Here is a 19963-nt window from a genome sequence, read left to right on the forward strand (position 1 = left end):
TGCTGGAAGAGGCGGCTGGCACCGATAGAATGGAACTTAAGTTCAAGGTGGAGGCCGAGAGAAGCTCGCGCATAAAGCTGTTTGTTCAAGGGGGGAGGAAGATCATGCTCGACGCTCTCTCGCAGAAGCTGGATTCCACCGAGAGAATCTATTTCATCGATCCAAGGTCGCTGCTCTTGAGTGGAATCGTGTTGGGTGACGCGAATTCTCTCGTGCAAAAAGGAAACTGGCTGGGACAAGCAGTGGCAGTGAAGAAGTGTGGCGATGGTTTTCGCTACTGCAGAGAGGCCGGGGTCTTCCAGCACTTCCAGCCGTCCCACCCGAACGTGATACAAGTCTTGGGAGAGTCCGAGGTTCCGGAAACAAAGGAGAAACTCCTCGTCATGGAGGAGAAGAACAGCGATCTAAAGAGATACTTTCACTCTTCCGGCCCGATCACGCAACTTCAAGCGGTGGACTTTCTGATCCAGATCGCTGGTGCGATGGTTTACCTGCACGGCAAAGGCGTTTGCTACCGAGACCTCAAGCTCGAGAACATCATGATCGACGTCCAGTATCTGGAGCTCACTTTGGCGGACTTTGGCCACTCAAAGCCACGCTTTGATCCTCTGGGAGACAACACTTGTCCCGTTGGAACTGTCAGCTACATGGCCCCGGAAGTTCTCGCTGGGATAACCTCCGGACAGGATCCCGGCTATGGCTTCAGCGTGGACGTCTTCAGCTTTGGGATCGCTTGCTCCGAGATTGTGTCTGGACAGCCTCTGGAGCTGACGGTCCCTCTAACAAGGGAGGAACGAATCGAGCGATTGCGGCGCGGAGAGAGACCTTCGCTTCCAGAGTCTTGCCACCAGAAGCTCAAGAAGCTCATCACGCAGTGCTGGGATTTTTCGCCGAAGAACCGACCGACTTTCGAGGTGATCTACGAGAAACTCTGGGAGATCAAAGAAGAGCTCTTGGCTGGAAGCCCCGCTAGCACGGACCCGGGAGAAGCTGCGCCGGCCTCTGAGATCCAAGCCGCTGGGATCCAAAACCTGGCAATCACTGGAGCAAACACGGTGGGAAGCAAATCGACAGCAACTTGGCAGTACGTGAACGACACGAGCTTCTGCGTGGTTGGGTGGCAAAGATACAGAGATCTAGAGTCCGAGGAGCCCCAGCTATCCTGGAAAGTCTCGCTCACATCAGGGACTTCGAGCGATTACACCATCACTCCCGACGATCTCGACCGGCACGTTGGCGTGATTTGCTTGCCGCTGGCTCTGGTCGATGGGAAGATCGTGCCAAGGCAACAGGCTCGCTTCACTCACGGAGCTCTCGTCTCGCAAGATCCGGCGATGGCGAGGGAGATGGAGAGGCACTTGAGGAAGGAACACGTTGCTTTCGACATCACCGTCGACCGCCGGAAGATCAAGCTCAACCTCTGCCACACCGACTACCATCTCGTGTGGCATATGGGAAGCACCAAGAACTTCCGCGGCCAGTTTGTTCGTGGAGACGTGAGCGTCGAGGTGGTGGGCGATTGCTCCATGGTGATCTCCAAGGCCAGCCAGAGCCAGAGAAGCACGATCGACTTCAAGGATTCTTACAGGAGGAACTTAGCAGTGCTTCTGATTCGCCATTTTTTGGAATCCAGTCCTTCCCAAAATGGATTGGACCACATTCCAACCCGGAATACTTGGTAGGATAGAGACTATATCGATGTAAATGATCTTTATATTGGATGTAAAAATCAGGGAATGACAATGACAATAGAAAGAACAAAATGACAATAGAAAGATTTTGACCAAAGCTCAGAGGAAAAGAATGAGATTAATCGCCAGTGTTGGCTGCGTCCATCCTTGGCATCTCTTCAGCAACCTTGGCAACGAAAAAATTCGTTAGATAAGCGAGCAGGGATTAAAGCAACTCTTACCAGCTTCTGGAGGGTTTTGCGAGCGTCCATTCTAGCTTTGACCACCTCCGGATTCCAGGGGCAGTCAATCGCCAGCGAAAGAGTCGCGACCGCCCTGTCCATGAGGCAGCCGCTCCTATACCCGGTGGCTTTCATGGTCGCAAAGTTGACCATCCAATAGTCAGCGGCGACCCCCGTTGACGCGAGCGTCACCCTCGCCCTCTTTCGCCCCCGCGTCGCCGCCTGGAGTACCACCCGAGCATCTGGCTTGTCGAGCCGCGCCATCTCCATGCTGTTATCATTCGTGAAGAGCACCTTCACCTGGAAAAAAGAACCAAAATCAATGGCAACGCAAAATACAAGTCAACCACGTTGACCAGCAGGAGAAAAAGAGGACCTCGTCTTGCTGGATGGTGGTCTCCTCGCCCTCCTTGAGAACAATCTTGATCTCACGGCGATATCCAGTCATCAGGTTGACCTGCTCCATCCTCTCCAGGTCAATCTTGTATGGCACGCCGTTTGGATACTTGGCAGAGGTGAAGGCAGCCTCCAGCTGATCATCGGCCTCACCGCCTTGTTTCTTGCCACCAGCGCGCTTGCTACTCTCGAGCTTGGACTTTGCGAGCTTGATTCTGAGAGCAATGTCCGGTTCATACTGGACCCATTTCTTATGATTGTCGAGCCACCACACCCCCGGCTTGGTTGGATACGCGCGGCTCTTATTACTCTCTAGCACCTTCACCTGGGAAAAGAAACAAAAAACCAAAAACCAAAAAGTCAGCGGCACAGCAAAAAAAAGTCAACTCAAACGAGGACCTCGTCTGGCTTGATGGTGGTCTGCTCGCCTTCCTTGAGAACAATCTTGATCTCGCGGCGGTACCCAGACCTCACGTTGACCTGGTGCATTCTCTCGAGGTCGATCTTGTATGGCATGCCGTTCGGATACTTGGTGGAGTTGTGGAACCCGATCTCCACATCCTTGGCCTCGCCACCTTGTTTCTTACCATCGGCGGGATTGCTACTGCTACTATCGAGCTTGGACTTCGCGAGCTTGATGCTGAGAGCGATGTCCGGTGGATACTGGACCCATTGATCATCCTCCCGCCACCACACCCCCGGCTCCGTGGGATCGGCGCACTCCTTGGTGATACACATGTTGCCCTACACAAAGCTTCGCCAACTTTTTCTTTTAAACTTCTATGGCCCCCAAAAGCGGTCGATTCTTGCGGAGAAATCTTTAGCTCGCGCCATTAAAAGCATCAACGCCCACATTGGGTTTAAGATAAGCTTTTTATCCATGGCATTGCCGTGGCGAAGAAGTCGCGGAGTTTGTCCGGGGATGGCAGCGACGAGCGCACCAGCGGGTGCTCCCGGATCGCGTCGAGGAGGGCGAGGAATCGCGGGCAGGCGTCGCGCGATGGCAGCCTCAGGCCCCCGACCTCGACGAGCGATTTGGAGCAGAGCGCGGTGGAGACGAGGACAATGTCAACGAGCCCGAGCTTCGCGCCACCGAAATAGGGCGCGCGATTGCTCTTGCGCAGCTCCTCCTCGAGAATGCCGCAGCTGGCGAGGAAATCTTCCTGCCCGGTGGCCCGGAACACCACATTCGCCGATTCTGCAAAGATCTAGAGCAAACGAATTGCGAGAAGAGGGTAAAATCGATCAACCGTACCTTCCTCTCCACGAAATCTGCCCAGAATCGCTCCTGCGCTCGAGCGTATGGATCCCTGGGAAGAATCTCATCGCCGTGATCGCGCCACTGCTCGTCGATGTACTCTATTATGACGCTGGATTCCGCGATTGGCCTGCCGTTGTGGATCAGCACTGGGACTTTCTTGTGCACGGGATTGGATCGAAGCAGCAGCTCGCCCTTGCTCCTCACGTCCTGCTCGACGCGCTCGTAGGGGATCGACTTGAGTTCCAGCGCCAGCATCGCGCGCATGGAGTAGGGGCTGGACCACACACACAGCAGCTTCACGCTCTCATCCGCCATAGCCAGGAACTCAAAACCCTAGAAAAGAATTTTAAATTTTTAAAACGTTTGTGCGCGAAAGTCAAGCCTCGCAAGTCACGCCTGCGTTGTCACTAAGTGAAGATTGGATTGAGATTCCGAGACGTCCGCTGGAGGAGCGCTGGGTTCGTGCCCTCGAGAAGCTCTCCTGGTGGATTCACGGTTCTCCAAAATCAAAACCATGAAAAGCTCTCGCAGGGCGAGCAAAGTCGATAGAGCAAATGCAGCGAAGCTTACGAATCCAATCGCCACTCCAGCAGTCACGGTGGATCCGGTCGAGAGTTTCTCACCGAGAAGTGCATACACGACATCGTCAACCAGTTTGACACCCACGGTAGCAGCGGAAGAACTGGCTATCAGTAAATATGCTAGAATCTGTGAGAACGAGGCTCTTATCAATCGAAGCCTTATCTGGCAAATCAAAGCTCACACCTGATCAAGAGTGAAGATGATACTGGCAGTGACAACGCTGGGCTTCTTTCCTCTTGCCAAGATCAACCATACCAGGCTTCCAATTGCATACACACAAGCTACGACATTCATAGTCCCAGCAAACCTACAAAACAAATGGTGAGACTAAATTTGATCATGGTCTTATACCTGGTTCCTTCTCCAAGTGCAAGAGTGTCTTGTTCAGAGTAATATTTTAGCTTGTCACCAAATATGAGGCCGAAGGCAAGGGCCGTAACAATAACTTGGATTGATCTGAGAATAAAGGGACTCGCGCTTGAACAATCGAGAGGAGCATCTCCATTGCTTGACATCTCCTCGCAAGAAAACACGCAGGCCAGCCAGAGTTAAATACAAATCAGTCTCAATTATTAGATATACATTTAAGATACCAAGAATCTTTTACGGCAGCATTCCTTTTGGAGGATCCAACGAGAAAGGTTTCTTTTCAATGGCCTTTATAGGCATGTCCCACCCGATCGTTCAGTTGCAAACTAAATGTCTTAAGGAACATTAACTTTATACAGGAAGTTAAAAAGTATCATAATGAGTATGGATATAGTTTTGGAATCACAAACTAAGGTTTAGTCAAGGAAAGGTATTTTTAAATATCTCTATTTTGCAAGTTATGAGAAAACTAGCCTAAATTAAATATTTCTATATTTTAATGGTTTTATAGTTTTGTTTTGTAACATTTACAACAAAAACATACTTAGTATCTACAACAAGAAAAAAAAAGAGGCACAAGTATGTTATATTCAATTTAATTCTTAACTGTTTTTTTTAAAAAAAAATTTGTATCTATTTTTCAGTATTGACTTTTGGGTGGTTTAAGTTATCTTGGAAAAAAAATATAAAGGAATATTCTATTGGGACTGTAGTGCCTTTCTATCTAGAAGCATCGCCAAGAAGAGCATGCCATCAAGAAAACAAGGAGCGAGGACCAAGAGCCTTCTAAGTCCTATAATGGTGAGGATTAAGGTGGGCAGCTCTAGTGCTCGTCCAAGGAGATCAAAGCCCAATGTTGAATGGCTCACACTAGATGTTCATGCACTCGCTCATTTCGAGCTGCTTGGTCTTCTTTGGAGGTGGTCTTCTTTGTGGATTTTGGTGCCGCTCTGGATTGTTTTGTCCCGCTCATCTGGGATGCAGTAGAACGATGCTCGTCACTAAAGTCAAGGAACTGCGCCAGTCGTCTCAGTTTACTAGTGCCCAGATGGAATCCCTAGTTAACTCTTTGGATACTCTTAAATTACACTCACTCAAGTAATAATACATGTTTTTGGAGGGTCTCCCTAACACTCATGAATGAAGCTCTCAAATCCTTGGCAGGAGCTGCATGTGATGAAAGCAAGAATAAAAGAGGAAAATCTCTTGAATCTCAAGTAATTAGAACGAAGTATCTTGCTTGCTTTTGCAATACGTGTTTGTCCAACAAACAGCCTTCTCGAGAGCTTCGTGCTCTCGAGAAGCTGTGTGGTGGATTCACGGTTCTATCAAAACCATGAAGAGCTCTCGCAGGGCGAGCAAAGACGGCAGAACAAAAGCAGAGAAGCTTATTAATCCAATCTTGGTCGAGTCTCACCCAAGAATCCCAATGTCCAAATCTAGAGTATTCTTTCCTCTATTCCGCTGGAAGTGTACCAGTGATCATGTTTTGACCAAGGTTCCTGCAAGTCCATGCATGTAAGCAAGAACAGCGCTAGACTTATCTAATGGAACACTAATACCTATGAGGCTTATGTTAAGTCACAATAATATAAAATCTAGAAACTATTTAGGGCAGCATTTCTTTGGCGTAGAAAGCGAGAAGACAATGGCGACTGTGGAGCTGAGCAGCAGCTATGGATTTGTGGTGTTGATCGTTGTGGCAAAGTTTGTTCTCAACGTGTGGATGATGTTGCAGGTCGGCAAGGCACGGAAGCGGTGAGTAATTGAGTGGATTTGGGGCTCGCCCATGGTTTTCTACTTGTTTTGCTTGATTTCTCTTTGTTTCCAGCTACAAGGTGCCTTACCCAACTCTGTATGCTCTTGAGAGCGAGAACAAGGAGGCCAAGCTGTTCAATTGTGTCCAGGTTTTCCTCTGCTCTTCCTGGTGTAACATTTCTTCTTGATTGAATCGTTTTTTCTGCTTCATTTGCACAGAGGGGTCACCAAAACACTCTGGAACTCATGCCACTCTTTCTCACTCTGCTCCTCCTTGGAGGTCTTAAGGTAGTGATGGAACTTTGTAGGTCCAATCTAACATTTTGCTTTTCCATGGATGTAGTACCCGATTGTGGCAGCACTGTTTGGAGCTTTGTACATTGTGACTCGCTACTTTTATTTCACGGGCTACTCTACCGGCATTCCAGACAACAGGCTATCCATTGGGTATTCTTCCGATTTATCAATCTTGGACGATTTTTGGATGTTTGATTCGTGCAGGAAGTTTTCTTTCATTGGCCTGCTGGGACTTCTAGTGTGCACCTTTTTGTTTGGTATAGGATTACTCTTTTAGAAGTTTTTGCTCGCAAAATACATGGAGTGTTTTGATCGTTCTCAAATTATAAATGAAAATATAAAGGAAATATAACTACTAATGAGAGAGAGTGTGTGTTTCAAATAGGCTTGTTATTGCTAGTGTTATTGTTAATTATTACTGGTCAAGTGAGATCTGTTTCAGTAGTTGATTATGGCAATTCTCCATTGTGCTGAGGATAAGATACAAATAATTAAATTATTAAAGAACATTAATAACTAAACTTCCACTATCATTGATAACCATCCATTAATTGTTTTGAATAAAAATATACATTATATATATCTAATTAAAAGTTATTTCAATTTTTTGTTGTATCTCTTTTACCACTATAGTAATAATTCTTCATTTATAAAAACCACTATATTGACCATTTCTCCAGTTATTGCTTTTTGACAAGGTTTATTAAAAATAGAAGCTATAATTTATAGCAGCTAAAAATTTTAAAAATCTTATAAACCATACTAGATTGCTCAAGGGGTAAAATACCACAAAATTAAATTTACCTTAATATAAAAATATCAACATTAGTTGTATTCAATAATTTTACTCAAATAAGTAACTATTTAATTCACAAACTTCTATTAATTCCATTTATTGTTTGGAGTGTGGGTGGCGTTCAGCTCCGCCACACTAGTGTAAGAACTAGAGCAACTTAGGCACAAATACATGAGTTCAGTTTTTCTTTTTTGTTTTATCCCTCTGGTATTCACTTTAGCTTTGTGTTTAGTTTTGCTGTAAGCTGTGGCAACAAAGAGTGAGCTCACCCATGACAATCCAGCTGCTGCAATCTACTCTTCTCTCCAACCTGCCAATGAGTGCCCACTCTTCTATTGGTAGAGAGTGAACTATTAACAAAAAATTTCCCAAAGAGTTTTGTGGAAGTTCAACTGCCTTACCCAACTATACATCTTTCTAGATAGGCTTGCTAGCCATAACCCACAACACACCTGAAGGAGCAGCTGAATTGCACCGTGAGTGAGATCTTACTTGATTCTCTCTTAGGACATTTATAACACCACATGCCATGGTTTGAATTAAGATTTACCATGTACAATACTTTGCCACCTTGACAGCTGTTGAAAGTGCTATTATAACATTAGACACAGGGACAACATAAAGTTTGCTTATATAATGTCATTATGTGGTGGCAATTGGATAGCAACATTTAAAGAATAATTTAGAATAAAAATTGAGTTTTTGGTACTTTAGATTGCCATAGCACAATAGTCAAATTCTTAAACCCATAAATACTTATAATCCACTTTTCTCTCCAGCCCACTAATTGCCACCCATGCTTTAGCACACTTCCATTAGCAGAAAGTGAACATCAACAAGAAATTTCTAAACATTATGTCAACCGACCCTCCCTATTAGCAGCAGAGATAGATAGACTCACTAGTTTATTAGTCCTAAAGTTAAAGGTTTGATGCATAGAGAATATACTTAAAAATATAGACCGTTGATCTGCTTACGACCGTTTGATTGAAGCTCACTTTTTAGGGCTTTGGGAAACAGGAGCTCATGGATTCCGTCTGTGCGATGCAGGCGTCGGGCTTGGCGGGGCTGGGATCGAGCTCGCAGCCGCGCAGGGGGCGCAGGAATCATCAGCTAAGGCTGCTGGGATCGGCAAGAGGGAGGGTTTTGTGCAATGCGCAGGCAGTGCAGCAGCGGCAGCAGCAATCCGACGTCGCCAAGGCGAAGATTGCGGATCCCTATTCCAGTCTCGGCCAGGTCTGCGCGGTCCTTGGTACCCAGTGGGGCGACGAAGGCAAGGGCAAGCTCGTTGATATCCTGGCCAGGCACTACGACATTGTTGCGAGATGTCAGGTAAAAATGTATAGAGGAAAGCCAAGGTTCTTCTCCTAGATTTCTTGTGGGTTTTCTTTGCTCGTGCGAATCTTCGCTCGTGTGAATCTCTTAGATTTTTCTTTGCTTGTGCCTTCGTTCTTGTTTCCTTTTGGCTGGATGAGCTGTGTTTCCTGACGATCCTTCTTCGTTCCAGGGCGGCGACAATGCTGGTCATACCATCTACGATGACAAGGGCGATAAGTTTGCTCTCCACCTCGTACCCTCTGGAATCCTTCAGCGCGACACAGTATGTATGGTAGGCAACGGTGTTGTCGTCCATCTCCCCAAGCTCTTCGAGGAGATCAAGCAGCTGGAAGCCAAGGGAATCTCCTGCGAGGGGAGGATCCGCGTCTCCGACCGTGCTCATCTCCTCTTCGACTTCCACCGGACCGTCGACGCGCTTAGAGAAGCCGAGCTCGCCGGGTCCATGATTGGGACGACTAAACGCGGCGTCGGCCCCTGCTACGCCAGCAAAGCCACCCGGAATGGAATCCGAGTGGGAGACTTGCTCGACATGAGTACGTTCCGAGATAAGCTAGAAATCTTGCTCGAGGATGCCGCTGCCAGGTTTGATAAGTTCACGTATGATAAGTCCATGTTAGAGGAGGAGGTGGTAAGGTACAGGGACTTCGCTGAGAAGCTTGGGCCTTACATTGCTGATACGGTTTACTTGATCAATCAGGCTTACCATGATAAGAAGAAGATACTGGTTGAGGGAGGCCAGGCAACAATGCTGGATGTCGACTTTGGGACTTACCCGTTTGTGACGTCCTCGAATCCTTCTGTCGGTGGAGTGTGTACAGGGCTTGGAATCGCACCAAAGAGACTCGGTGACATCATTGGAGTGGTAAGCTCTCCGCTTCTCCGTTACTCGTCTTCAGTGCTTTGTTAACTCGTTTTGTGATTTCGCAGGCGAAGGCTTATACAACTAGAGTTGGAGCTGGGCCATATCCAACCGAGGCATTCGGTGAGCTTGGGCAGAGCTTGCGAGAGACGGGAAATGAGTTTGGCACGACGACGAAGAGACCGCGTCGCTGTGGATGGCTGGACGTTGTTGCCCTCAACTATTCATGCGAGATCAATGGATTCACGTCGCTGAATCTCACCAAGCTGGACGTGCTGTCGAATCTCCCGGAGATCAAGCTCGGCATCGCGTACAAGGGACCGAAAGACGAGAGCGTCCCATCCTTTCCCGCGGATCTCAGCTTCTTGGAGAAAGTCAAGGTAAATTTCTTCGTGTTTCAATCTAGATAGCTGACAAGCGATTGTTTTTTTCCAGGTTGTGTATGAGACGGTCCCTGGATGGCAGACGGACATAAGCTCCGTGCGAAAGTTCAAGGATCTGCCAGGAGCCGCTAAAGCTTACGTTCAAAGGATAGAGGAACTGGTTGGCATCAAAGTCCAGTTTATCGGAGTTGGGCCTGGCCGAGACGCACTGATCGTGCGCGATTGAAGTCGCGACCAAGAATTTTGTATGCTAAGAAACCAAAGTTTTAATAAACTTTCTCTTCATTTCCGAAGAAAGTTTGTGTAGTATCAATGGTGGGTTAGAAAGAATGTATGGCAAATAAATCAGTGTGTGTTAGTCCCACATGAGCTGCTGCTGCTGCTGCTGGTAGAGATCCGGGAGCTCGTCTCGGTTGTAGAGGCACGGGTAGCAATTGAGCTGCGTGGTGGACGGCGAGTTTAGAGCCGGGATCATCTCACCTTGAAACATGAGAGCCAAGTTAGCCGGGTGATTCAAGCCGCTGCTGTAACTTAAAAGGTTTACAGGCACGGGGATGAGCTCCGGCGGTGGCCCCGGCATCTGCGACTCGAGCTCCAGCAGCGCGTAGAAATCCTCGTCCGGGTACACCAATCCACCCCCTGGAAGTTCACCAAAGTGAGAGCTTTATCACAGCGATCGATCAGATAAAACTAGCAACCAGAGAGCAAGAGAACTGTGAATCAATCGAAGCAAACTAGAACGAGTGGCCGGAGGATGAAAGAATCAAGAAAACTAGGGAATCAATCACTCGAGAAACTCACGAACTTACGGAAGGTGGTGGCGGTGGTGGTTTGCTCCACCTGGTCCTCGTCCCACACCTCGAAGAGCCTCAGCTGATAGATTCCTTCCTCGTTGGCGGCGCTGGATTTGCCGTAGACCAGCGGCTGCTCGTCCGGGGAGTGGTGATCGTGATCGCGCTGGGCTTGATGGTCTTGGTGGAACAAGACATCACGCAAGAAGTTGCCGCCGCCGCCGCTCCCACCGCTGTTGGATCCATAGCTCTCGCTCGTGGATTCCGGCTGGCTTTGCTGCTGGTGCTGCTGGTTGATCTGCTCGAGAAGACGGTGGTGGTGATAAGCAGCGGCAAAGTCGTCGTGATGGTCATCGCCTCGAGCTCCATCGTCGTTGTAGTAGGACGAGGTGGCGATCGAGGAAGAATGGTCGTGGCTGTTCTTGGCGGCGGCGATCAAGATGCCGCCGCTCTTCCTGCTGCTGTTGTTGCTATTGCTGCTCTTGCTGCTGGTGCTACTGCTCACCACCACCTGGTTGTGGTGATGACCAAGATAATGATCTTCTTGCGCTTCTTTCCGGTGATGGCCGCCGCGAGCAAGATTGGAGCACAAGTCTTGGAGGTCCGGGGGATAGACCGGCAGCCCCGCTCGCATCCTCCGCTTGATCCTCGTGTTCCAGTAGTTCTTGATCTCGTTGTCAGTCCTTCCGGGCAACTAGACAACAAAAGAGCCAAGAAAGAAAGAGAGATGAGATGAGATATCATTCATCACAGCATAGAGACAAGGAAAGAAGCAAAGAATGCAAGAAGAGAGAGCGAGAGGGAGAGGGAGAGAAAGATCGCAGAGAAGAGGAGAGAGCTCGAGAGCTCGAGAGAGATGGAAAAAGAGCTTGCCTGTGACGCCATTCTCGCCCACTTGTTGCCGAGCTTGGCATGGAGCTCGATGATGGTTCTTTCCTCCTCGGGGGTGAAGGCGCCCTTCTTGAGGTTGGGGCGGAGGTGATTCGCCCACCGCAGCCGGCAGCTCTTGCCGCAGCGCGAGAGGCCGCAGTTCTTCTGGACATTGTTCCAGTTGCCCTCGCCGTGCTTGTGGACATAGGCCACAAGAACCGCGTCCTCGCTCGGCGTCCACGGCCCCTTCTTCAATCCCTTCACCGCGCCGCCGCCTCCTCCCCTTCCTCTTCCCTCCTCGCAGAGCTCCAATGCCGCCGCCGCCGCCGCCGCCACTCCTCCTCCTTGCATTGGATCGCCCATGAGACTCCGCGAGTTCTTGATCTGCTGGCCTTGAGTTTGAGCGAATATACCCCAACGAGAAGATTCCCACAACGAGCGCGAATATGCCCGCCAAAGAATATGCTTCCCATTTGAAATCGATTCCCTCCTCTCTACCGCGCCGAGATGGATTCATGGCGCCGCTCCCAGAAGTACATCATCGTGAGCACGGCCGCGTCGCGGGTGGATTGCGCCGTGAATTTGATCACGCACGAGCTGCCGTCGCTCCTCCGGAGATCGCACAGCATCGGCCCCGCGGGCGAGAGCTGGAGCGGGGCCGGTTGCTCGCGCCCCTGTGGGGAGTCCGAGAAGGAGTAGCGGACGTTCTTGGGATTTCCCTGCCCCCACCACAGGAGATAGTCCTGGCGATTGATGAAGAGCTTCCCCGTCGACTCCCACCACCGCGGGCGCAGCTGGACCACCTTGAAGCTCGCCTGGCCGTCGGCGTATCTCCTCTCGATCGTCTCCTGGAGCTCGCCGCCAAGCCCAACCCTGCTGCTCGACTTCCTGGCCACGATCCCGGGACGCATCGCGGAGCTGAGCGGCAGGCACTGGAGCACCAGCTTCTTCCGGTACTCCGCGGCTGTGATCGTGCGGGTGAGCTCCGGGATGGAAGAAGACGAGGCCGCGGTGATCACTGGAACCAGCACCGGTGGCTGATGAGCCATTCCACTCTCGCCCTCGCAGATCCACTGGCAGAGGACGAACGCGGCACCGTTCACTGCCCGCAACCGGACGCCAAGGTTGCCGCCAACCACCGGCGCCCCTCGCAGCCGCAGCTCCTCCACGCCGGGAAGAACCACGCTGGATCGATCGTCGTGGTGGACGACGCTGACGCTGACGCTGTTGCTGCTGCTAGAGCTCGTCGTGTTGTTGTTGCTCGCGGTGGTGCTGCTCTCCGTGAGGTTCCACGCCAAGAGCTTCCTCTTGATGCTGGCGAGCTCGCGCTCGATCTCCGAGAAGGCGGGGCGGGACTCGGCGTCGGCGCTCCAGCAGCGCGTAATGAGATCGCGGAGCTCGCCGGGGCAAGATGCCGGGAGCTCCGGCCTCTTCCCGGAGTCGACCATCTCCCTGACTTCATTGATCCCGAGCCAACGCTTGTCTCCAAACGGCGGCGATCCAGTGAGAACCTCAGAGCACAGCACGCCAAAGCTGTACACGTCCACCTTGCGCGAGTAGCCGCCCAGCGCCGCCGCCGCGGACGCCATCATCTCGGGCGCCATGTACCGCGGCGTGCCGCGGAGGCTGGTCAAGTCGTTGACCATGCTGTCAAAGCCGGTCCTCGCGATGCCGAAGTCGGTCAGCAGCACGTTGACCATCCGCCGGTCGTCGCCGTCAAAGTCCACCAGGACGTTCTGCGGCTTAAGATCGCGGTGGACGACGCCGTGGTCGTGGAGGAATCGCGTACCGCGGGCGATCTGGAGGAGCAAGTCGACGGCGAGGTGGAAGGGCGCGCCGCCGCCACCGCCAGCGTCGAGGAAGCGGCGCAGATCCATGCGCATGAGCTCCATCACGATCACCGGATCGCCATCGCCAGCGCCCAGGTAGCCGATCACCTGGAGGACGTGGGGGTGTGGCGCGACGAGCGCCGCCACCTCCCTCTCAAACGTGACGTCGTCGCGCTTGAAGACCTTGACGGCCACCGCCTGTCCCAGCCAGTCCGCGCGGTACACCGTCCCGGACGCGCCCTGCCCGAGCTTGTCCGCCGGCTCCCACGTCACGTCCGCCCGGCGGAGCATCGGCGGCGCCGCCGTATCGCCGCCGCCCTGCCTCAGCCGCTCCAGCGCGTGGGCGCTCACCGGGTCCCCCGCCTCGCGGACCCGATGCTCCAGCGCCGCCACCATCTTCTCGCGCTCACGCGCCTCCGCGCCCAGGAGCTCCTCGCGCACGAAGGATTGGTGCTCGAGGCACTTGTGGCGCAGGATCTCGCCGCCGCCGCCGCCGCCGCCGCCGCCGCCAATCAAAACCCTAGCGCTCACGGCCTCCACGACCTCCTCCAGATCCTCGAGCACTGCCCGGAATTCCTCGCCGGTGTGGAGCCGCGCCGCCGCCATCTGGAGCCAGCAGCGAGCGCCGCCACAGTCACCCACCAGCTTGAGCGCGTGCTTGAAGATCTTCACCATCTCCAGCATTGCCGGGCCGGCGCGCGCCACGAATTCGGCCCTGGATCCGCCGGCCTTCCAGGCCAGCACGTAGCCATCGATCTGGGAGCAGCGGAGGTGGAGGGCGCGGCACTGGCGGCGCCGGATCTTGGCCGCCACGCTCGCGTGCCACAGCTTCTCTGTGAGCGCCGACAGCTCGAAGCTGCAAGCGATGGAATCCTCCATTTTCCATGGGGATTGGCCAGCGCCGTCAATGCGATCCGTCTTGCCCCCCTCGCCACGATTCTGGCCGCGCTCATCCACTCGGGCACCTGGATTTCCTCCTCACCTTTCCCCGGATTTTGGGGGCTTACCTCACTTGGCAAGAACAAGAGAATGATCGCGCGTAAAGATTTTTGCCCTAGAAAAGCATTGACCGTGTCTCGTCTCGTTATACTTTCCAGCGCTGACCGCGTGCCATGGGGAAATACTTAGATGGACGGTGCAGATTCAACTCGACTTTTTTGGGGTAGAAGCGCGTAAAAATGGTTTTCAACGTCGCGCATCATGCTTGGAATCTCCTTGGATCTTTAGCGTGCAAATTCTGGTGGGGTATTTTCACTTATTTGCCGTTTCATAACAAGAGCCAGTGACGATCGACACGAGATCCAAGTGTCACGGAGTGATTCTTCTCAGCAAATTCTCCCAGGACTTGTGAAACCAAACGCAGAGAAAAGGCTCAAAAGGCCCGAGGAGGTGTGCATCTGGCGGAGAAGATGCTTTCCCGAGCTTCCCCGACTCGACGTTAAGCGAAATTCAATGCAAGTTAACGGTCTTTTGACCTAAATAAAAAGTTACAGCGTTGGGGATTCCATCTGATCTGGGAGGCAGTTGGACGATGCTAAAGTCGAGGAACTGCGGTAGTGGCTCTCGCCGTCTCGCGTTGACCAGCGCCACCACCTTTCTCGAGACCTTGACCGCGTTGACCGGCTCACACGCGCTCGTTTCGAGCTGCTTGATCTTCTTTGGAGCCCTTTTCGTGTTAGGTGACTGGCGCTTTGGTAGTGGTCGTCTTTGTGGATTTGGCTTCGACTCGCCAACTTTGCTTTCGAAATTTGAATTCCAGATCCGTTGTTAACTTCTACATATCAATCTTTCACGTATAAATCATACTGTAAGAACAAAGCGTGATGAAAGCAAAAACAAAGAAAAAGGTCCCTCTTGACTCGACTTTAGTGACGAGCCTTATCCCACTGCCCAAGATCAGATGGAATCCCCAATGGTCTACTCGTAATTTCTTTCACAGATATCATACAAAGCTACACACACTGCGAAATGATGAAAGCAAGAACAAAGAGAAGACATCAGTATCCACCATGTCCACGGTTGCCTTGGACCAAGCCCCTGTTATTACCAGGACCACCTCGGCCTCTTCCTCCATTACCATGGTAGACCATCGGAGGAGGAGGAGGCTGGCCAAAATGAGGAGGCGGCCCTCTCGGAGATCCCGCCCAAGCACTCGGAGGCATTGGAGGCGCCTGTTGCTGCTGGAAATGATGATGTTGAGGATGCTGATATTGCATCTGGTGACCACCACCGCCACCGGTACCGCCACCACCGCCGCCGCCGCCGCCGCCACCTCTTCCCATGAATCCTGGAGCATTTCCAGGCACCCCCGGAGAAGGCCTGGAAATCATCTGCGGACCATTTGCGAATGGCGGCGGCCTGTAGAATGGAGGTGGCGGATTGCCGTAGGAGCCTGGAGGTGGATAGACGGGATTTGGAGGGAAGCCGTCGAAGCCTGGAGGACCCGCTGGACGCGGACGGGAGAACTGTGGCGGCGGCGGTGGCTGCTGGTACGAGTTGTTTGGCATGCTAAGGATTCCCGTGTTGTTGGGAGACGATGGGCGTGCGTTGCTGCTTGTGCTGCTCCTGCTTGGCAAGTTGCTGTTTACGAGACGCCGAGCAGCATCGCCTAGTCTCATCCCCGACATAGCACCGGAGACTGCAGGCCTGGAGCGATAGACAAAGGGTCTTAGAAGTCTGGCTTGCGAAGTAACAGTTACCTGTTGACGACGTTGTCTCTTCGACCATTCTCTTCGTGCCACAGAGGCTGATCCTTGACGTCGTCCTGGTGAACAGTCTGCGTAACAGCGGACAAAATTGTGAGCCATGAATCTATCTTCTACTAACCTTTGGCGGCATGATGACGCCTGGAGGTGGTTTCGCAATGTGTTCGTGGAACCGGGGAGGTTTGAATATAACAGCACTGCGTAACAGCATACCACGTAAGTCACATAACCTTCATAAGAAATCCATAACTTACACAGCAGTGTTTTTTATGCTTAGCATGCCTGTCACGGGCGAGCCGATTAATGCACGAATCCCATCCTTGCACGGTGTAAGGAACCCGTTCATCCCCCCACTATACAAAACAGGTACGATGAGTTTTGACACTGACACAAGCCATCGTACAAACCTTATCGTTGGGTCAATCTCCTCCACTACCCTAGCTTTTTGTTCATCCGAGAGAAATGCACACCGCTCATACAAGAGCATCACAACGAGACCAAGCGGATGACTAGAATGTACATAGAGCATGTCGGAACTGCTTGAATTTCTTCTAGATTCTTGTTCCTGGTAGATGGCGAGTTAATACGATTCAAACATCACCACAATACTAACCGTCAAAGTCCGCTCCACTTTCTTCGTTTCCAACAACAAGCGGTTCTCATCTATGAAAGGAAGTTTCACAACGCCCTACAAAATGCGTGAGTATGTATGATTAGTAGAGCAGAGAATTTGGTAATACCTGCCAAGCAAAGCGTTTCCCATTCATGTCAACTTCAAAATCTGCATAGGATAGGCGTCAGAACCACAAAACAATATCACTTTTAACCTATGGGATAAAAGTCAATGATTGGCGAGCTTGGATCAGTCATCAGTGTCCTATAGTTTTTTGGTAGAGCATCCGCGCTGGAGACAATCCGTTGAATTTTAGCAAGTACAAAAAGAAAATATCAAACCTTGCTGCGGGAAGCACCCCCATGAGCTGTTCAAACGGTTTAAATGGTTCGCCAGGAAAAAACGTTAGCTCCAATTCATCCAATTTTGTCAAGTCAGATGCAAAAGGAGCATAATGGTACGGGTAATACCTGCAGAAGAAATCTTAGTGACATTTCCCAGAAATGCCTACACTTACCAGCGCCACGAGCAAACCCCGCTGTAATAGTACCGAAACACCCAAAATAAGCCCTCTGCGTACTTCAAAACCTGCAACCACAAGTCCATTGAGAAGAATTCTACAAAACACTATACTTACCACATCATTACGAATTTCGTCGACCTCTTTTGCTGTTTTTGCTCCAAACTTTTCCCTGTAATACCGTTCCTTCCACCCTGGTGTTCCAAGCTTTACTGCATCGTCGTCATCAAGGTCTTCTTCAGTAGCCCTCCCAGACCTGATATCAGCTTTGTCGCGAGCCTGAAACCAGCTCGTTAATTACACACACCAAAAAAAAACACTAGTCAAAACCTGGCGAACACGTGCTCGCTTCTGAAAAATAGCATCTTCCATGCTTCCAACACGCTGAATAAAATGCGTGACCCGTTGGTAATTTATCTGCACCGATAAACGTAAGCTACCTAAATGTGCATCTAAAGCCTTACCAGGTCATACTCCGTGAGATATCCACCTATATTCTTGAACTCCTTCTTGTAAATAGACATTAAGAGAGTTATGGCTCCCTGCAGAAAACAAAGCAGAATTTATCAGAACGACGTAGAAACGTACATACCTCTTTGATGTCTAGGGTCGGCATGTGCGGAAGAAAGTCATTCCCAACAAAAAAGCACATGAAGACGAAGTCGTCGACAAGGCGTTCAAAATCAACAGGAAATGGTGGATCAGGAATGCGCATGTCGTACTCCAGGTACTCACGTAAAACCCATAGCTGAAGAAACTGTAGCAACAAATTCCACGAGTCATTTACATCGTTCGCTGATTTCAAATATTACCTGATACGGCTTCTTAGGAGCTTCAGGGATGCCTTCTTTGGGTTTGACGTCGCCCGGACAGTCTTCGGCAAGATGACCAGTTTGCGAGCAACGAAAACATTGTGGCCCAGAGTAAGTCACAACCTGCAAAACCATGGTTTCAGTGAGAATGTTTTCGTCTTCGTAATACTTCGGACAACCTCTCTTAAAATAGAGAAGTGAACTTCATGAGTAGCAAGAGCCAGCATGATCAAATCCGCGTCCTGACATTGCACAGAAATGAGACTCATAAATGGATACATGCAGAAAAACGTACCAAACCATAGATGCAATGGTGAGTGTTCGGGTCATATCCCGGAAGGTTTCTTTCCAGACGAATGTAAGACATAATTTTATGTTCACCTTCTCCAGGAACATTGGCATCAGAAAGAATCACCTAAGAAAAGGAACACCACTGTCAAGGTAGCACAGGAAAATTCACAAACCTTAATGTTTCGCCATCCCATGTCGTTGTTGAGGCGCAGACATATATAATACTGAAGTGCAACTGCAAGGCTCTCCATAAACTCTGTGCCGGGGGTAATGACGTTGGAATCGTAGGCTTCTTTGCTCTTCTTGGACGTGAATACTTCACCCTCGTCTTCAAGTTTCATGCGTAAAAGCTCTTCTGCTGCAGCCTAAAAGGCGGAAAGCGTTTCACCAACAAGAAAGAAACCAAACTTACTGCATCAGTCGCATCTTTCGCCGCTCTAAACCGCCGGGATCGTTGCTGATTCATTTTTGCCCGCGGAGCCACACCATCTGGCAGAAAAAAAGCTTAGAATGTTTCTTCTCGAAAGAAAAAGTATCGTACCAATGGCCATGTACAAAAGCTTCCTAGGACGAACGATCGCGAACAAACGATCAATGTAGTCGAAGATGCACTTAAACACTTCGCCAAAGGTGGCGGGAGGGGGCTGAGACAGCAAAATCAGTACGAGGGAAAACGTAAAAGACCAAAGAAAGAACAAACCTGCCCTTCTGGATGAAAACAAGGATGAATGATCCCATTCATGTCGAGGTAGAGGTTATCATACTCATATTTGTTAGGATTAGGCTCGCTACTGTCTACGGGTACAGTAGACCCATTAACTACTCGTGGCTCAGCCTCCACTGCGTCTACGACTATAAGGGGATATTTATCCGCAAGCCATCTATAAAATGCTGGAACTCCCATCTTCTATATCACTGCCTCTGTGTCTCCTTCCAAAATATACTATGCTAAACAAATCCCCGATCACTGCTTTGTTGCCAACACTAAAGAAGATGAACGACTTTCACGACTACACTCCTGTGGAGACTTTAAAAAACGTCCACAAACAAACGAAGGGAGAAGGAAAACCAACAAAAAGGCGAAGAGGAGAGAAAGAAGAAAATGGTAGAAACTTTCTATCTGGACAGACAAGACAAAGAAGGGGATTTTTTTTCAAGCTCGAGAAAAGAATGTGCGCTGGGCTGCTTCGTCTGGGAAAAATTCTGGCGGACTCTCTATCGGAAACAAGGAACTAAAGAAGGGCTCAAGAAGAAGGACCTGACGAGAAACACGCTGATTTTGGCAGAATAGCTGCCAGTGGAGGCTGAGACGCACTCTCTCCTACACTGTCCTAGAGATGGAGCAAGAAAAAAGAAAGAAAGAAAGCGCAGAGCTCACTGCCTAATGCTCGATCAATCGACGCTCCTACTGCTGGATGCATACCCCCACTCGACGACGATCGATTTCCCCTCAAATGCTACATCGCGTCGCCTCCCATTGCGATCGATCCCACACCCTAACCCCAGGCGCACTGACGCGGCGCCCTAATCCTATAAACCACAAGCATCTTTCTCTTTCCCCTTACTCCTTTCCGGTCGCCG

General features: G+C 50.5%; 8 protein-coding genes across 9 annotated transcripts; 3 read left to right on the plus strand and 5 right to left on the minus strand.

The window, feature by feature from the left end:
• The first annotated feature begins 6 nt into the window (after positions 1 to 6).
• Positions 7 to 1775, plus strand: LOC112346416 (probable LIM domain-containing serine/threonine-protein kinase DDB_G0286997). Its single transcript, XM_024675365.1, has one exon. It carries the CDS (start codon positions 30 to 32, stop codon positions 1680 to 1682), a length of 1653 nt encoding a protein of 550 aa, XP_024531133.1. The 5' UTR covers positions 7 to 29; the 3' UTR covers positions 1683 to 1775.
• Positions 1776 to 1783: 8 nt separating this feature from the next.
• LOC112346420 lies at positions 1784 to 3059 on the minus strand. The gene is made up of 4 exons (XM_024675377.1): positions 2708 to 3059; positions 2289 to 2633; positions 1913 to 2212; positions 1784 to 1857 (listed from the first exon to the last, which is right to left on the minus strand). The coding sequence occupies exons 1-4, from the start codon at positions 3044 to 3046 to the stop codon at positions 1810 to 1812; spliced, it is 1032 nt and encodes a 343-aa protein (XP_024531145.1). The 5' UTR covers positions 3047 to 3059; the 3' UTR covers positions 1784 to 1809.
• Position 3060: 1 nt separating this feature from the next.
• Positions 3061 to 3894, minus strand: LOC9631758 (probable glutathione S-transferase). The gene is made up of 2 exons (XM_002970501.2): positions 3564 to 3894; positions 3061 to 3516 (listed from the first exon to the last, which is right to left on the minus strand). Exons 1-2 carry the CDS (start codon positions 3882 to 3884, stop codon positions 3169 to 3171), a joined length of 669 nt encoding a protein of 222 aa, XP_002970547.1. The 5' UTR covers positions 3885 to 3894; the 3' UTR covers positions 3061 to 3168.
• Positions 3895 to 6133: 2239 nt separating this feature from the next.
• Positions 6134 to 6934, plus strand: LOC9632458 (microsomal glutathione S-transferase 3). The gene is made up of 5 exons (XM_002970273.2): positions 6134 to 6278; positions 6352 to 6427; positions 6498 to 6566; positions 6622 to 6725; positions 6780 to 6934. The coding sequence occupies exons 1-5, from the start codon at positions 6169 to 6171 to the stop codon at positions 6850 to 6852; spliced, it is 432 nt and encodes a 143-aa protein (XP_002970319.1). The 5' UTR covers positions 6134 to 6168; the 3' UTR covers positions 6853 to 6934.
• Positions 6935 to 8361: 1427 nt separating this feature from the next.
• Positions 8362 to 10244, plus strand: LOC9631759 (adenylosuccinate synthetase, chloroplastic). The gene is made up of 4 exons (XM_002970274.2): positions 8362 to 8703; positions 8879 to 9571; positions 9637 to 9948; positions 10004 to 10244. Exons 1-4 carry the CDS (start codon positions 8398 to 8400, stop codon positions 10175 to 10177), a joined length of 1485 nt encoding a protein of 494 aa, XP_002970320.2. The 5' UTR covers positions 8362 to 8397; the 3' UTR covers positions 10178 to 10244.
• On the minus strand, positions 10216 to 11990 carry LOC9631760 (protein ODORANT1). Of its 2 annotated transcripts, XM_024675372.1 has the most exons (4): positions 11616 to 11990; positions 10761 to 11436; positions 10496 to 10590; positions 10216 to 10431 (listed from the first exon to the last, which is right to left on the minus strand). In XM_024675372.1, the coding sequence occupies exons 1-4, from the start codon at positions 11973 to 11975 to the stop codon at positions 10423 to 10425; spliced, it is 1140 nt and encodes a 379-aa protein (XP_024531140.1). In that variant the 5' UTR covers positions 11976 to 11990; the 3' UTR covers positions 10216 to 10422. The 2 variants fall into 2 exon arrangements, with proteins under 2 accessions (XP_024531140.1, XP_002970548.2); XM_002970502.2 differs by having other exon boundaries at positions 10216 to 10590.
• A 48-nt stretch (positions 11991 to 12038) lies between these two features.
• LOC112346415 lies at positions 12039 to 14437 on the minus strand. The gene has a single exon (XM_024675364.1). The coding sequence runs from the start codon at positions 14318 to 14320 to the stop codon at positions 12107 to 12109; it is 2214 nt and encodes a 737-aa protein (XP_024531132.1). The 5' UTR covers positions 14321 to 14437; the 3' UTR covers positions 12039 to 12106.
• A 902-nt stretch (positions 14438 to 15339) lies between these two features.
• On the minus strand, positions 15340 to 19926 carry LOC112346414 (5'-3' exoribonuclease 4-like). Its single transcript, XM_024675363.1, has 21 exons — positions 19083 to 19926; positions 18924 to 19026; positions 18795 to 18871; positions 18556 to 18747; positions 18387 to 18506; positions 18271 to 18333; positions 18092 to 18214; positions 17872 to 18036; positions 17744 to 17821; positions 17610 to 17696; positions 17397 to 17558; positions 17277 to 17347; positions 17101 to 17229; positions 16974 to 17050; positions 16887 to 16927; positions 16760 to 16834; positions 16554 to 16711; positions 16401 to 16499; positions 16268 to 16343; positions 16141 to 16217; positions 15340 to 16087 (listed from the first exon to the last, which is right to left on the minus strand). Exons 1-21 carry the CDS (start codon positions 19284 to 19286, stop codon positions 15439 to 15441), a joined length of 2826 nt encoding a protein of 941 aa, XP_024531131.1. The 5' UTR covers positions 19287 to 19926; the 3' UTR covers positions 15340 to 15438.
• Positions 19927 to 19963: the final 37 nt, after the last annotated feature.

Source organism: Selaginella moellendorffii, unplaced genomic scaffold, assembly GCF_000143415.4.
Source record: "Selaginella moellendorffii unplaced genomic scaffold, v1.0 SELMOscaffold_14, whole genome shotgun sequence".
Classification (NCBI taxonomy): domain Eukaryota; kingdom Viridiplantae; phylum Streptophyta; class Lycopodiopsida; order Selaginellales; family Selaginellaceae; genus Selaginella; species Selaginella moellendorffii.

What these genes read in the sequence shown, in the direction of transcription:
- LOC9631760 (XM_002970502.2), bottom strand. Translation starts at nt 11,975, where the DNA reads ATGGGCGATCCAATGCAAGGAGGAGGAGTGGCGGCGGCGGCGGCGGCG. An exon ending in GGGCGAGAATGGCGTCACAG is followed by an intron (nt 11,437 to 11,615) that starts GCAAGCTCTTTT and finishes TTTGTTGTCTAG; the next exon opens with TTGCCCGGAAGGACTGACAA. An exon ending in CACCACCGCCACCACCTTCC is followed by an intron (nt 10,591 to 10,760) that starts GTAAGTTCGTGA and finishes GTGAACTTCCAG; the next exon opens with GGGGTGGATTGGTGTACCCG.
- LOC112346416 (XM_024675365.1), top strand. Translation starts at nt 30, where the DNA reads ATGGAACTTAAGTTCAAGGTGGAGGCCGAGAGAAGCTCGCGCATAAAG.
- LOC112346415 (XM_024675364.1), bottom strand. Translation starts at nt 14,320, where the DNA reads ATGGAGGATTCCATCGCTTGCAGCTTCGAGCTGTCGGCGCTCACAGAG.
- LOC9631758 (XM_002970501.2), bottom strand. Translation starts at nt 3,884, where the DNA reads ATGGCGGATGAGAGCGTGAAGCTGCTGTGTGTGTGGTCCAGCCCCTAC. An exon ending in CAGATTTCGTGGAGAGGAAG is followed by an intron (nt 3,517 to 3,563) that starts GTACGGTTGATC and finishes CGTTTGCTCTAG; the next exon opens with ATCTTTGCAGAATCGGCGAA.
- LOC9632458 (XM_002970273.2), top strand. Translation starts at nt 6,169, where the DNA reads ATGGCGACTGTGGAGCTGAGCAGCAGCTATGGATTTGTGGTGTTGATC. An exon ending in AGCTGTTCAATTGTGTCCAG is followed by an intron (nt 6,428 to 6,497) that starts GTTTTCCTCTGC and finishes TCATTTGCACAG; the next exon opens with AGGGGTCACCAAAACACTCT. An exon ending in GACAACAGGCTATCCATTGG is followed by an intron (nt 6,726 to 6,779) that starts GTATTCTTCCGA and finishes TGATTCGTGCAG; the next exon opens with GAAGTTTTCTTTCATTGGCC.
- LOC112346420 (XM_024675377.1), bottom strand. Translation starts at nt 3,046, where the DNA reads ATGTGTATCACCAAGGAGTGCGCCGATCCCACGGAGCCGGGGGTGTGG. An exon ending in CCACCATCAAGCCAGACGAG is followed by an intron (nt 2,634 to 2,707) that starts GTCCTCGTTTGA and finishes TTCTTTTCCCAG; the next exon opens with GTGAAGGTGCTAGAGAGTAA. An exon ending in GCAAAACCCTCCAGAAGCTG is followed by an intron (nt 1,858 to 1,912) that starts GTAAGAGTTGCT and finishes TTCGTTGCCAAG; the next exon opens with GTTGCTGAAGAGATGCCAAG.
- LOC112346414 (XM_024675363.1), bottom strand. Translation starts at nt 19,286, where the DNA reads ATGGGAGTTCCAGCATTTTATAGATGGCTTGCGGATAAATATCCCCTT. An exon ending in ACCATTGCATCTATGGTTTG is followed by an intron (nt 18,334 to 18,386) that starts GTACGTTTTTCT and finishes GTGCAATGTCAG; the next exon opens with GACGCGGATTTGATCATGCT. An exon ending in GCGTCATCATGCCGCCAAAG is followed by an intron (nt 16,218 to 16,267) that starts GTTAGTAGAAGA and finishes GCTGTTACGCAG; the next exon opens with ACTGTTCACCAGGACGACGT.
- LOC9631759 (XM_002970274.2), top strand. Translation starts at nt 8,398, where the DNA reads ATGGATTCCGTCTGTGCGATGCAGGCGTCGGGCTTGGCGGGGCTGGGA. An exon ending in TCGGTGACATCATTGGAGTG is followed by an intron (nt 9,572 to 9,636) that starts GTAAGCTCTCCG and finishes GTGATTTCGCAG; the next exon opens with GCGAAGGCTTATACAACTAG. An exon ending in GCTTCTTGGAGAAAGTCAAG is followed by an intron (nt 9,949 to 10,003) that starts GTAAATTTCTTC and finishes GTTTTTTTCCAG; the next exon opens with GTTGTGTATGAGACGGTCCC.